At 42.8% G+C, this 15,632-nt stretch overlaps 1 protein-coding gene across 2 annotated transcripts; it reads right to left on the bottom strand.

The window, feature by feature from the left end:
* Nucleotides 1-8,226: 8,226 nt before the first annotated feature.
* On the bottom strand, nucleotides 8,227-14,215 carry nAChRalpha2 (nicotinic acetylcholine receptor alpha2). 2 transcript variants are annotated; one of them, XM_070287175.1, is made up of 8 exons: nucleotides 14,012-14,215; nucleotides 13,396-13,939; nucleotides 11,964-12,118; nucleotides 11,551-11,731; nucleotides 10,599-10,758; nucleotides 9,852-10,437; nucleotides 9,452-9,653; nucleotides 8,227-8,555 (listed from the first exon to the last, which is right to left on the bottom strand). In XM_070287175.1, the coding sequence occupies exons 2-8, from the start codon at nucleotides 13,654-13,656 to the stop codon at nucleotides 8,361-8,363; spliced, it is 1,740 nt and encodes a 579-aa protein (XP_070143276.1). In that variant the 5' UTR covers nucleotides 13,657-13,939; nucleotides 14,012-14,215; the 3' UTR covers nucleotides 8,227-8,360. The 2 variants fall into 2 exon arrangements, with proteins under 2 accessions (XP_070143276.1, XP_041630458.1); XM_041774524.2 differs by lacking the exon at nucleotides 14,012-14,215 and having other exon boundaries at nucleotides 13,396-13,684; nucleotides 13,741-13,820.
* Between the last annotated feature and the right edge of the window lie 1,417 nt (nucleotides 14,216-15,632).

Genomic DNA, 15,632 nt, shown 5'->3' with positions numbered 1-15,632 from the left:
AACTCGTTGTTTATTATTCCCGGGCTATGCGGGGCTATCCGGCTTTAAATATTCCATACCAGAAACTTGCCCGAGGACCGAATACCGATGACCGCAGAGTGGAAAGACCGAACAATGCAGGCATCGGGGTGTTAAATGGTTTTGTCTGCATGTCAAATTAAGGGAAGCATAATTTCAAGCCTGGTTGCCTGCTCCTGTTCCCAATCCGCAAGGAACCAAACAACCAAACAACCAAGCAGGCCAACAGCCAACCCAACTGGGCCCAAAGTAAACAAAACGGAACACATCCCAACAAAACAAAACAAACCGAAAACCGAACAAAAGGTGCAAACTCTTTGAAATTATGCATTGAGTTTTTGGGTATGTCAGGCCAGCAGAAGGAAGAACTCTGGGCGTGAGGAAGGAATGGAATTGGTATTTATTGCAGGTCATTAGGCAAATCCATTTAGTAGTTGACCAACCAATAATGAGAGCGCTTAGGGATTAATCGACACATGACAGTCAAAAGTCTTAAGGTGAAATGTATTCTTAAACATTAAATACTCTGAAAAAAATAATACTTTTTGATCTCTTTATAGGAAACATCTATAAATTCTTGAAGGTACTAGGATACCCTTCCTGATTCCTTTATTTAAATACAATTCTTTCACAGGATCCCTTTAGTTGCCAACCTCGATTTGCTCACTTCACTGCATTTCGCTTAATGGAGTTTCGAGTGCATTATGCAGAATATCCTTTGTGCCACGAGCTATTAATTAGGCTTATTAAAATCGACGCTGACAGCTTTGCGGTTTGGCGGTTCGAGATTCGAGGTTTCGGGGCCGCGGTCGAGGCAGAGAGCTCGGTTGGGTCTTAGCCGTCAAGGATATTTTAATCAGGGCAATTGTTTGAGGTCCTGAATAATGCATCGAGAGCGGCAGCTGAAGCAGCGGCCACGGTTCGGGAAGCGGCAGTTAAGGCTCATTACAAATGAAAATTACCACTTAATAGTGTTGGAAAAGGCGGCTGCCCGATTCTCATTACTCTCTCTGAACTCTTTGAAGGCAGAAGTCATTCAAGGATATATACGAATGGCTCTCCCTTTGCAATGCATTTATATTTTCACAGTTTTTTTTTTTTTGTGGGTCACAAGCCATTAGCAGGGCCAAACGGAAAACACGCTAAGCCAGTGCGGACACCGAGTCGAGTCCTTTATGCATGCTGGATGAGGCAGATTCGGATCCTGCGGCTGCGGTTGTGGCTGCCCATGGAGGCAGATGGGTGTGAATGGGCGGCAGTGGTGGTAGGCTGCACTGAGGGCCAAAAAGTTAATTGTAAACATGACCCAGTTCGCCGGCCAGCGTACCCATTCCCCGGCACCCGGCACCCGGGCCAGTCACTCATTCAACTGAAAGGCTTTGTCTGGAGCGGGAACCGGAGACAGGAGTGGGACAGTGGGAGTGGGTGCCAGTTGCTTGGTGCCTGGTGCCTGGTGCATCCCTGAAAGAAGAATGCCGCTCGCTTTATTATGCGACATTGGCCTCAGCCAAAAGACTGCTGCCTCAAAAGGATATTTGTAATGCTCCATTGTTGCAGCTGCTCGTGTTGCTGCTGTTGCCGCTGTCACCTAAGTCATTTTGGCTTCACTTGAGTAATGGCAGCACCGCCTTAAAATATGCAAAAGCTCGAAAAATGTTTATAATATCTGCAGTGCAAACAAGAGCCGAAGACAACGGTGGCGTGGAGGAGGGGACACTGGTCGAAAACTTTTAGTTTAACCAAAAAATATGTTAAAAATGTCTTAAGATATTTATAGGATTTTTCAATGTAAAAATTTTGTTGTGAGTTCAATAAGGAGGATGTAGAGATAACACCTCAATATTTCATTTGATAAGGAATATTCTTTTATATTTTTTTCTTACCGTGTACCAAGTGAAAAGAGGGATTTCCATGGGGTCTGGGCCCGATCCGTAGACGTTGTTGCAGTTGCTTAGCTATCCCGACAAATGCCCGCCGGGCTTTGCTGCAGCACTTTCTATGGGGTCGTGGGTGTTTGAGAGAGCGAGTGTGGATCTGCCCTGGCCTGGGTGGGTGTGCGTGTGTTGGCTGCAGTTCAAGTTAATTGGATTTGGGCAAAGTGCTGCCACTGGCGGCTTTCGAAGGTTGTTTGCTGTGCAGTGTGTGTCGGGATAGGGGGTAAATGCGAGTCTAATGGCTGCAAGTGCCTTTTTAATGACACCTGAAGACATTCGGCAAGCTTAAGCATTGGCATCGCCAGTGAAAGTTGGCAAAACCGGCAGCTCCAGGGCATTCAAGAAACCCATTCTGGCCACGGATTTTCAAGACAGCTTAATGTTCTTCCAGGCGTTTCGTAATTGCACAATTCACAAGCGTTAAAATATAGGTAACGCAGCATCAAAAGTCGGAAATTTAAGTAAAATGCATTTTCTTTCCTTTGCTTTGTCTTTCATTATCTTAAAACGCCACATAAGTCCATTTTCAAGTGGAAGTTCGCCATGAATAAATAAATTTCTTCTTACAGATAAAAAAATAACTGAGTAGTAAACTTTATATGTTGGTGTTAAAAATGTAATAAGCTAAAATATATAAAATATATAAAAATTTAATTATAAACATGGAAAGTCGATTTTTATTAGGTTAATAAAGTTGTATACTGAATTAAAAATATATAAATCAATTTAAATCAATTTAATCCATTAAATTCAATTTGGAAAGTTGTTCTGTGTTAGTTTTATAAAGTATAATAAATTATAAATAAATAACTATTTAGGATAATTGTTCGGAAAATCAAATATTAAAAAATCTATAACTAACTATATGGAAAATGAATTAAATTAATTTGGATTTTCTAATTTTTGATAATTTTAACGATGTAAGTCCTTATAAATTTTTTTAAATTTTTAAATGCATATTTATCTACATTTTTATATGATAATTTTTTTACACAGTTTAAAAATATTATAACTAAGCCAAAAAAGCATCAAATTCAATGGGAAAAATTTGCCTAATTTTGTTCTTTCTATGCTAATAAAGAAATCAAAATGTTAGCTACTTTTTGACAATTTTTGTAACCCCTTTTACAATTTTGGAAAAATTTATAAATATATTTTTCTACCGGACTGGTCTTTTAATGATGATCAAAATATATATGATTTTCAATCTTGTGACTTAAAATCTAATACCCTGCATATAAATAAGAAACATAAATCATCATAACCAAAATAATTTATAGAATTAATTAATGTTTAGGAAAAATGAAACAAAGCTCTCAGTTCACCATGCTTCCACATCTTAAGCCAAATACGCTTACCTTTTTTGGGTTTGCAGATGGGCTGGGGAAAAAGGTAAACTAAAATTTTCCCGGGAGCAAGTTACGTTACGGAACGGAGGGAGCCTCGTGTCCCCAGCACCCCGGAGACTCCTCCAGAACCATTTACATGCACACCGAGTGCCGCCCACATGAAGTTATGCCATAACAAAGACGTTGCACATAGGACTACTTGGATATGCATAAAACTATGCTACATTGGCACTAAAACAAACAGCAAATGGCGAGGGGGATGGGCAGCCGGAGTGGGGATTGGGATGCGGATGGATATAAGGACGAGAACGAGGACATGGGACCAAGTGTGGGTGTGTGTATTTAGCAATGTAAAAGATGCTGTGTGACAAGATGATGACGATGCTGATGAAACATGCCAAGGCAAAGGTAAAGCCAACTCGGTACCTGCAGCCAGGGCTGGACTATCGGAGTAGAGTCTCGGAACTGAACCCAGAAACTGGAATCCAAAGACTTTTAATTGTATCAAATAAATTTAAACAATTTAAATAAAAAAACAAAATAAAACTTTAGACTCTAAAAGTTTTCGTTAAAGTATATTATAAACTAAAGCTCCTTAAGAATTTAAGCGATAAACTAACCGAAAACAACTTCTGAAAACTCAGTGCATCATTTAATAATAAATAGTGAAAAATAAAGCCATTGAAAGTTTTAAACTTGACTACCAAAATATTCATCTAAAGATAAAAGTTGATAAAGTGAATCAATTTGCGAATGGAACTAGATCAAAGGGTCATTCAGCTCGGCGCCCCCGGTTTGACTTCCTTTCTATCCGATCCACTCCCCGAAAGCTTTTATGTTGGCTAAGTAAATGTTTAAAATATTTGGGTTGCCTGGCTTTGGCTGCTGCTGCATATACTCGTAGCTGAAGTTTTGCGCCCAAAATTATTAAGATGAGTGGCATAAATTATGAGCAGACCAGCAGCAGCAGGCCGAGCGCAGGACTCGTAAAAGCCGCTGGCATGTAATCCTTGGGGACTGGCCTCGCAGGATGCGGAGGGGGCGGATTGTTTGATGAGTGAATGACTAACTGCATGACAGTTTAGCCACCATGTATATATGTGTGTATATATGTATGTGCCCCAGTGCTGGGTTGATCACTTTAAGTATTGACAACGTTGGACTGCATGGCGTATACGTAATGTGGGTGGATGGCAGCGTGTGCTTGTGGTCGTGGTCGGGGGCCTCTGGCAGTTAGTTTAATATTTATTTAATTTAATATGCTAATTGGATGTGATCTGGGTGTGTACGTGAGTGTTGGTATGCTGCAACTTTACGAGCGAACAATTCATAAATAAATGAAGGCGTCGAAAGTTTTCACATGTCAACGAATTGAGTTTGTGCTTGAGTTGGCTGCCTCGCTCGTCGCTGCCTTTGGCGTTTGCCATTGCCTTTGCCTTGGCAAACTACTGCGGCAATGACTTTTATAAATCGTTTATAAAATTTGCCACCAAAGACGGAAAACGCTGTCAGAGCAACTTCTGCCGCAAGTCGGCTGCCACAGGCGACGACAAATTGTTTTTGCGATAAAATAAGACAAGTGACACGCGGCCCTAATCGTTTAGGGGCAGTGGGCGTTGGGCGTTGGACTGTGGGCTTTGGGCGTGGCCAGTTGCAACCTAAAAGGCTGCCAGTCCGTTAACGTTAATTATATTAGAGTGACTGAGCCAGAAGGACACAGGACACGGAGCACTCTCTCGAGCCAGAGCCGAGGATTATTGTGAAAAACTTTCGCCTGACCGTTCCAGAAATTGCATTTAAAGTGCGGAGAGGAAACGCTCCCCACTGCCCTCAATGTTTTGCATTCTGCAATCAAATTGAATTTGTCAGACGACATAAATAAATGGTGAATCAAACGAATTGCAAACTCTGCTGTCAGCGGGAAATGGAATTGCATGCCAAAAAGTATGCAATGAATTATACGTGAGCAAGGCAAAAAATAAAATGTTACAACTCAAAAATAAACCCCCCTCGCATATTGGGAATAAAAGAGAAATCTTTAAAAATACATTTATTTGTATACATAAATATGTATAAAAAATTGGACAGCATTGGGAAATATTTTTCACAAATTAAGGAGTAAATAAAATAAAATGGTTTCGGGAAAGTGTGCTGCAGGATGTGACATGGCCATCGACTATTGGAAAGTTATAAATTGGACTAACTTTATGCAGCAGAATCGGAATTAAAAGGGATTTGAGAAAATAATAATCTCTGGAAACCCTAGGAAACCCTAAATGGGATGTAGAAAATAGTTCTAAGAATATTTATTTGTTTTTATTATGATTTATTATTTCAAACACTTAAGAGTTTTCAGTTGTCATGTTCCGTAAGTGATTTCATAGCAAGATACATATTGCCAGTAAGTCAATCTATTTTTGAATGAAGATGCAAGGACCCTGTTGTTGCTGCAGAGCATCCAACTGACTCATAAATCCAACTTCCCCTTTGTTTATCGCCGCTGCGAATGCTCTCTTTCCCTGCTGTATTTTTCATATGCGAAGCTCGAATAATATGAATTTAAATTGGAGCTATGAAACAAAAAATGTGCAGCGGCGGGGAAAACAAAAGGAGCGATGGCAGCAGATCGCTGAACTGTGAAAAGTAGACGGGAAGTAGCGAAAATGATGCACACGCACACACGCACACAATGGGAAATGTGAAAAGCGACAAGCTGGCAAAGTCACTCAGTCAGTGGGTGGGCGATGGGCGGCTGGCAGCATATTGAACTTGTCAACATGACAGGGGAGCGGAACCGAGGCCAAGGAAGCTGAATGAATGACTGACTCACTGAATGGCGGGGCGAGAGTGTGTGCGTAGAGTGATTTCCGATAGTGTATGCAAAATAAATTCACACTCGCAAAAAATAAAAACACAAAAAGCCAAGGAATAGGTATCAATTCCTAAATAAAATTTTTCAATTTTGATTTGAAGCTCAGAGCCAAACAATAGGGATTCTATTATATACCGGAAAGATAAGCTTATTATTTCTATTTGTCATTTAACTTCATTAACAAGATCTCTTTTTCTTGCCGTGCACCCGAAACCATCCCGTGCAACGTATGGTGTTCATCCTCAGGCGTAAGGATCTTTGGAAGCGCGACTTGTTGAGCTGAGCCAGCGTTACTCCGCCATTCCTTTTGTGTTGCCGCAGTAAGAAATTGCAATTGCTTTGCGCAAACTGACATTGACAGCCCCCGGCGGGGAAACTCACCCCCCACCCCCTCGAAAAAAGGGGAATACTGCGGCTGGCCTGCCACTCCGTTGCCCATCAATTTGAATGACATTCACAAACAGCCAGGCAGCCAGCTCGCAAAAAGGAAAGAAATTTCTGTATGCACGACGAACAAGAAATTGTGACATTTGTATAGAAATAGTTTTGCAATTGTAGCAAATAGTTTTGCAGACATTTTTTGATTGCCGCATACTTTAAGCTTTTTCCAACGGGGAGAGCCAGTCAACCGGAATGGATGCCTGCAGCTCACAACTGGAAGAGTGCTGAGAAATTGTTTTGGCTGGAACTGGAATTTTTATCAAAGATCCTTGGGGGGCTCTTTACTCCTTTACTTTGTTGTGGTCTTATAAAAATAAGAATCTAGGCAAAGTGTGGCTTTCTTTTGTTTATTTTTACAAGAAAATGTATTTAGTACAGATTAAGTTAAATAATTGTGAGGTGGGTTTTGTTATAAGCCAATCCTTTAAGTCAATTACAAGATTAATTATGGCTGACCAATATTCAGTTTAAAATGAATTTTTTCTTAAATTCTGCCTTAAGTAAGCTTTAATATTTAATTAAAAAAAATATACATTTAGTGTAGATAAAGTTAAATAATTGTGGGAAGGGTTTTCCTATAACCCTATCCCATAAGCTATTTCCAAGAAATTAAAAAAAAAACCTTTAAATGTAATTTAGTTGCCTTGAATTCTGCCTTAAGTAGGCTTTAATATTTCTACCAGTAATTATTCCGGCCCGAATGGCATTAAATGAATTATATTTCTGAGAATTATCTTGGTTCACTTACTCGGCCTCCGGCTTACTTTAAATGGTGGCTTTCACATTTTAAAAACTTACCGATTATGCCGGCTTACAGCCATATACCCTTCATTACCGACTTATGCATTTTCATGCCCCCCTGAACGAGCTCCACCGACGATGTCGGCTTGCTCACGAGTTGGCATCCGTTGCTTGCGCATTTGCAGCATTTTCCAAAGGTTAATTTTCCAGTTATCAAATAAAAGGCCGGGCATACTCCCGTGCCCATGGCAAAAGCAGTGCGAGTATATGCGATGTTGGATACACATGCTTGGCAAATAGTTCTGACAGGCTTCGGGGGCGAAGGAAGGACGAGAATCGGGAGTGAAGCAGGGAGGAAGTGGAGCGGTTGCAAGCCGTTGGCATCCTCTTATGAACGGGTATTTTCCATACACTAAGAAAATATATTTTTATTTACCACGATCCACGAATTGTGGTTAAGTTCCTAATTCATTCGATAAATGTGTTTTATTGTAATTGTTGTCTAAACTTTAAAATCCTTGAACATTTTTAAATATTTATAATATAAAATATGATTTACATTATAAATTAAGGAGAAAGCATTCAGGTTCAAAATTAAAATTGCATTATTTTAACAAAGTTATTTTTAAGGAAGGTATGGTTTCGTTTCCTTTACAAAAATCTTACGTTCCTTATAATTTCAGATTTACCTTTTTTTCAAGAATAAAATAATACGAGTTTTTTTATATACATTTTGCTCTCTGCATAACATTTATTTTGTAATAATTCCTGCTTTAACCTTTTTGGCATGCAGCTTTTTCCATGCGAATGTGCCTGCGTTTTAGCTGCAAAAGGGGTTTATAGGGGGGAATGGAAAAAAAAACGAGCTCTGTGCATTTCAGCATTTTGCTTGGCTGCTTTTGGGCCAACGTTTTTATTATACCGTATTTTAATTTTCGTTTCCATCAATTTGCTGAAACACTGCATTAAACTAGGAAATTGTCTTAAGGTTAAATTGTCTTGAATTTAATTCTTCTTCTCGGTTAGATTGTATATTTGCTTGGCAACATCGGATAGCTGAACATCAATGGCCTTGGTGTCATCGTACAGAGACGGAGCCTCGCCCAGGATCACAAAGGTGCCGACCAGGGAAGCGATCATGAAGAGCCACAGGAACAGACGATCCATAACCATGGCCACAAAGCCCCAGTCCTGGTCCTCCTGCAGAGTGTATTAAAGGAGAAAAGCGATAATTAATAATGGCATCAGGACATACGTTTTTCTTTAAAAACATATATTTTTTTTTAATGGCATCAAGATGAATTTAAGCAGCGCCCAATTACTTCAAATAAGCCTGCACTTAATCTTAGTCCATAATTGAATATTTCGTACTCTTCCTCTATAACCAAAAGCCCGCATGCAGGCCGGGTTAATTGCGCTTTAAGCCAACACTTTGAGCGATTGGCTTTCCTTAAGCAGTACGCTTAATCTACTTATGCCCGGCATCAGTTCGGTTATCAATCAAAAGGCGAAATCGCAGCGGCAACAAAGCAAAGCCCGAAAAAATAAATGGGTGAAAAAACAAGCCAAACAAAGGGAAGAGCAGGAAAATGCGGGAAATTTTGGGGGCGAATCGGAAAAACGAGGAGGGCACACGCCGCCGCAATCACACAACAAAGAACATTTCGATTCGGGTTTGATTGAAACGTTTTGCCGCACCCGCTGCCGCTGATGAAGAGATGAAGTGGGTGGACTGGGCTGCTCTGGACTGGCTTGGAGCCGAGGGCCTCGCCGATTGCCAGTCAATTGAACAAAAGCAATTAAAAGTGGATTTGCCGGGGCGGTCTTAAAGTGCAAATATGGCAAAAGCTTAAATAAGTCGACAAAAGAAAAGGAATCTAGTGCCGGCCAAAGATCACACACACACACACACGGAGTAGCCGGCCGGATGAGCTGAGCCGGGAAATAACTGACCAGGACACCAGTGGAGGACCGGCAAAAGCGATTCTTGCGGTTTTCCTGCTCCGGCTGCCCCGTAGACACAACCGGAATTTCCAATTAAAAATTCAATCAGCTGCCGGACTCAAACTCGGAGCCGGACTCCGGCTCGCACTCACCGCATTGAACTCATCCTGGCGCTGCATGTGATGCTGTATGAACATGACGTTGTGTATGGCCTTCTCGAGCTCAAAAGGATACTTTTTGCGTGCGGCCACGTCGCTCAGAGAGTCGTCCAATCCGGATAGCACCGATGGCAGTCCGTTGTAGCCGCTCAGGGTGCTCAACCCGCCACCCAGGGCGCCCACCAGGCCGCTGAATCTGTAAGTATAGAGAGGATGACAGGTCATCAGACAGGATATGCGCATCAGACTACAGTTGTAGTCGCTTAAAGAGTATTAAGGTTGCTAATTATCATATTATTAAATACTTAAATTCTCCAAATAATTTATTATTTATGAAATCTCGTTCTAATAATTCTCTTAATATAATTCATAAAATATCGCTGGAGTATCTCACCTGTTTGTGGCCGTGGTCACGTGCATGCCATTGCATCCGCCCGCACCCACACGACCTTGCATGCGTCGCAGAGAGTCCGGACTGGAGCCGCCGGAGTTCATCTGCATCTCGTCCATCAGCGCCTGTCCAAACTTGGTCTTGCTGAACTTGAGCCCATAGTTGATCTTGTTGGCCGCCAGGTCGCGAAGCAGGTCCTTCGGGACACGCATTAGCAGAAGCTTGGGCAGCCGCTTGATGAAGAAGGAACGAATCCAAGGCCGCATCTTGTGTGTGCTTGGCTTCCGGTAGTGTATATTGAGTATGATGATCGTGATGACGACGCTCAGCCCGACCAGCAACATGGTGAATAGGAGGTACTTCCCCAGCAGTGGCAGTGCCAGGGACGTGGAGGGTATGATTTCCGAGATGAGAAGGAAGAACATGGTCTGCGACAGGAGAATGCTGATGCAGAGGGCAATCTTTTCACCAGAGTCGGCGGGCAAGTAGAACACCAGCACCGACAGGTAGGAGATGCCCACGCAGGGAATGATCAGGTTGACCGTGTAGAAAAGAGTCTTTCGCCGCAGGGTGATATTGAAGAAGATATCTGAACAAGCCAGTTCATTTCAATTCAGTAGCCAGAGGACATCACCAGAGAAATCGAGGGATAAATACAGGGAGTAGGGTAGAAATTTTCAGGGGATGAGTTTGGGTAGAGCTTTCGCGCAATTGCCGGCGATTGGAGGCTTTAAACTCCACTAAACTCACCCGGATAGGGCTCCGCGCAGCACGGATAGTACTTCTCGTGCCGCTCCGCTGGCACGCCAAGGATGTCCCACTCCACGCTGGGATAGTACTCGCGCAGGTCGATGCCAATCTCCACCTTGTTGTCCTTGTCGTTCTTCTGGCTGATATGCTTCAAGTCGATCTGGGGAAGGGGAATATGAGAAAAGGCCCGGATGTGATGGAGCCGTTAGGGCAGCCCTCTTTCCTGTCCAGCTCAAAGCCACTTGGCATCAATGGGCGTAACAGCCACAGCAGAAGCAGCATATCTGCCTCAGCTCCTTCTCCTGCTCCTCGAACCAGGAGCTCAAGTGCACTCCTTAAAAGAGTGGCGAAATTCAAATGCGTTGACAAACGCCCGGTGGAAAAGAGCAATGTCTTCATGAAATCCATGCCATACACCGAAAGAAAATATATATAAATGTAGTTTGCAAACTGAATTTAATTCTGGCTTGCCTTCTACTTTTTATAATTTTTTTTCAGTGCTTTTTTCTCCCTTTATCCCTGCCAGACTGACTTGCAAAGGGTCACCGGAAACGGAAGCAGCCTGGGCTGGCTGGGAGACGCACTTTGCCTTAATTTATGGCAGCGCATTTTTATGACAGCACACACACACACAAAGAGTCGAGTGGCTGGGTGTGAGTTAGTGTGTGCGAGTGAGTGTGCAACGGTTAGACAAGTTTCAATTACACTTTTACAATTTCTCACATTTTAATCTGCGAGTTGCCGACGACGACGCCTTTTCGATGTTCTCACCGCGTCTTAGGCGTGTAAGTCGCTCCCTCATTGCCGCATCTCGGCATCTCATCTCGCAGATAAATGGTGGCCCATAAATCGTTGGCCACGCCCATTTATCTCGGACTCAACTAGCAGCCGGCGGGCAACGGCAGAGTCCGGAGTAGGAGCTGTGGCAGGGAAGGGAGAGGCCATCACTTACCTGATCGCCATCATAAGTCCAGGAGCCGAACTTCATGAAGCAGGTCTGCTGATCGAAGGGGAAGTAGCGGACATCAATCTCGCAGCTGGACTTGAAAATGGCCGGCGGGGTCCACACCACCTTGCCCGTGTAGTGGAGAATGGCCTTTGTCATGGTGGTGACCACATACTCGCCATCGGCACTGCACAGAAATTGTTGGAAGATAGTTTTAGAGGATTTTGGGAGGTCAACAAAGGAAAAGGATGACCCAAATATTCACTTAGGAATTTTATATTTAATTTAAAGTTTTTCAAGACTTTGATTGACTTTGCTTATTTTTAAAATAATATAAAATAAATAAAAGCCTAACTTAATTTCTTGAAGCCATAGTTTATATAGTTTTTCTCTGTCTGTAACATTTTTGGCTGACTTACTTATTGTAGAGCACAATGTCGGGTAGCCAGATGTGCTCGGAGGGCACATAAAGCTCCGTGACGCCGCCATACTCCGAGGGATCCCACTTGAATTTATGATCCTGCCACTCGTGCTCCAGCCACACGTTGGTCGTTAGAATTTGATCTTTGAGATTCTGTAAAAATAAAGCCCGCGAATATACGTAAATACTCTGGAAGCCGCAAAAAGTATAAGAGAAAGGAAAATGGAGTTCGGGGACTAAGGCCCAGCCATGCATCAAGGGGGATTTGCATTTTATTCATTTTTCCCTTCTTTTTTCCTGCCTCTCCTTTATATCATTTGCACTTCTCGTCCTGTCCCCCGGCTAATGTGCTTTTTGCTGTCAGCTTACGGCTTCCCTTTCTTTTTGGCTTGTTTTATTACCTTTTAAGCCTTCTGGTGGCACCGTTTCACCGCACTTCAACCGACCCGCCCAAAAAAAAAATATATATATGTATATAAAGGAGCCCTGCAGCCGGAATTGCAGTCTCGGCCTGCTGACAAATGACTTGGCCGGGCAACTTTAAGCAAGCGCAGACAACCAAACATTCTCATTCCCATTCTTGGCTACAGTACTCTTCCCGGTCGCAGCATGTAATGAAATGTTGGAGTGAAATGTTATAAAAATCTAGTGCTCCCCGTGGCTGGAAGTTTTGAGAAATGCGAGCGATTTATCTGAAGGGGCAATGGGGGCAGTGGCGGGAAACCAGTGCTGACAGAAACGAAGCTGATGTTGCGAATTGAAATATGCCACTTTAATGCTCTGCATCCTACACAGGAAAAAATTGTAGATATTTTTGAAATTTAGCTAACGGAAAAATATTATAACAGGTTCGGTTTAGGGATATTATTAAGTTTTATGAACAAGTTTTATAAGTTTTATAAGATTAAATTTAATGCACATGGATTTTCTATGAGTAAAATGTTAAAAAGCTCAGATAATTTACAAGACAGTTAAAAGCAATTTTAAAAATATTAAATTAAATATTAAAGGGATTTTTTTTTTTTTTATATTTAAGTCTATGAAGACTTATTTAGTACTAATAGTGGAGATATTTTCATAATAAAATATATTTTAAATATTTCTGCCTGTGTGCACTTAAATTCATCCCCGCTTCATTATGACTTTATAGGTTTCTCGGTTGCCAGCTCTCTCGATTTGCCTCATTTGTTGCTGTTTATTGTTTAGCATTTTTTATTTACGACCCGCTGAAAGTTTCTGGCAACTTTTTCGCTTATCCCGCGGCAAATGTAGCGTAACGCCGGCAGCCTGGCCTTCGCCAAAGCTTAATTAAAAATTCCCCCGCGAACTTTTGGCAATTGCATTAATTGAATTGAGTTCGGATCGTCGCCCGCAAATTACAATTCACAATTTATAAAATTTATAATTTACAATTTAGCATTCACACTTACCAAATCAATTAGTTGGGATAGCCGGAGGCCCAGCTTGACCAGCACTGTGTCCGTGTTGTTGCTCACGGGGCGGATGAGCCGGTTGTAGTTACTGAGGAGATCATCGTACAGACGCTTGGCATCTGGATTGGCCTGCACCGTCTCGCAGAGGAGCAGCAGGACCAGGAGCAGGCATAGGAGCTTGCAGTGCCGCCACAGCGGCCCCAGGGGCAGGGGCAGCAGGTGAGCCAGTGTGCGTGGGCGTATGCAGCAGCCAGCCATGGTGACGTCACTGGTGTGGCAAGGAGGCCTTGACGGTCGGCCGGTGTTTTATTGATACAAACACGCGCACAGGTTTTTGTTTACCTTTCTGCCTCCTGGCTTGCCTGGCTGGGCTTGGGTTGGGTTGGGTTGGCTTGGGCCAGCCTCTGACGCAGTTCGCAGCGAGTGTTTGTATTTGGCTTTTAGCACATGGCCTAAAAGTGTTTACAAGTCTCCAAGTCGCGCTGGCCGCTTTTCGAGTCGGCGCACTGGCTCAGCAGCTGAAACCGCTGCGCCCATGCAGCTGATTTTGTTTTCGCAGCGGCCGCTTCGATTTATTTATTTTTATAAATTGAACTTAATTATTTTCACTCACTTATAGGTTGTCCCAAAAAATTGCAAATATTTTCCCGCTTCTCAACTAATTGTATATAATTTTTGTTTATTTTTCTGACCAGATTTTCACGCCTTTTTCTGCGGAGCTGCTTGGCTCTGCTCCGTGCTGTCCTGCATAGATATTCACAGGAATCGTACTGACGCGCGATTTGTTTTTGTAGCCTGGCCAGGACCTCTGTTTCGGCGGTTCCAGCCTCATTTTGTAGCTTTGTCGCTGGCGGATTTTTATCACAATGTGGATGCTGCGCAGCGCCTGCGCCCGGTGGCGCACCCCGTTTTCGGGAGAGCCATCCTATTACACACAGCAGCCGAGCTGAGCCAAGCCCTAGAAAAGAGAGTCCTTTTCAGTGATTTTGTAGGATTTTCCTCCTCGACCAGGACGACTCTCTGAGGAGCTCTTCTCTTCTGCAGAGCTAATCCCACCGAGGACGAGGACGACTCCATTACAACTTCAGCCAAGTTTGTTGGGTTTTCTCTTTTGGGCCGTGGATATTTTTTGGGCTCTCTCCCGCGATATTCCAACGAAACGAGCCACAGCCCAAAAAATTCCCCACAAATACTCCCAGCAGCAGCACACACTTACCCGAAAAGGAGAAGAACTCCACCCATGTACATGCTGCACATTTAGCAAGCACTCATATGCCCGCACCTCTCATCCTTGGCACATTTCGTTTAACCAGAAACCAAATTTTTCGTAATTGTCAACATTCGTTAAAATCCACGTTAACATGCACACACATTTGGCCAGCACACACACCCAGACACACCTATCAGCACTTGTGCACTTTGCATGTTTAACGTTGCAATGCTGGCTCTACTTTTTGGTCTGGTTTGGTTCGGTTTTTGGTTTCGTTTCGTTTCGTTTGGTATTTGCCATGTCTGTTCACATATGTGTCATATTGCGATTTTGAGTTGTTTCTGTGGTTTCGTTTGGGTTTCTGCCGCACACGTACATATACATACACCAACTCCCGCCCAGATCTATGTTGTGCTGGGTGGGTTACGGCATTCCCCCTCACTTGTGCATCGCCAGTAATGTGCCAGCCACAATGATGACAACCAGCCGGAGCCAGCGATATCCCAGCAACCCCGGTCCCGCACTGACAGGCAAATTTAATTACTGAATATGATTGAATTTACCAGCGTTTTTTGCTCGTTAATTGAAATTTGCAAGTTTTCAGCGCTTTCGGTTTGAGTTAGCATCGCTCTTCGCTGGTCAAAGCCTTTTTCCATCTCCTCTATTTGATTCCATATTTGATTGGCTGATTTAAGGCCATATTTGAATTTATTTTTTTTATGTTAAACTTATGCACAAGTGAAAACTTTTCTAAAGAAAATCATAGCTTTCAACAGAACTTGGCAAAAAATCAGGGAGTATAAGAAAGGCTAGATCTAATCGACTGATGATTCTATAATAAGTTACAGGGTCAGAGAGGCCTACTGCTATGCTTTGCCAACTTCTGTCAAAATTTTTAATATCCTGCAATGGCACAACTTTGGTTTCTGTACTCCTTCGGAGCCATTTTGGCCAACAACAACTGCCGCTGTACGAACTTTGGCTGAAGCAACCCCGACTGAAACCCATTTGGCTTAGTGTTTTG

Source organism: Drosophila kikkawai, chromosome 3R (genome assembly GCF_030179895.1).
Source record: "Drosophila kikkawai strain 14028-0561.14 chromosome 3R, DkikHiC1v2, whole genome shotgun sequence".
Taxonomy (NCBI): Eukaryota; Metazoa; Arthropoda; class Insecta; order Diptera; family Drosophilidae; genus Drosophila; species Drosophila kikkawai.
The sequence above is the reverse complement of the archived record's forward strand: the minus strand, read 5'-3'. Positions and strand labels throughout refer to the sequence as shown.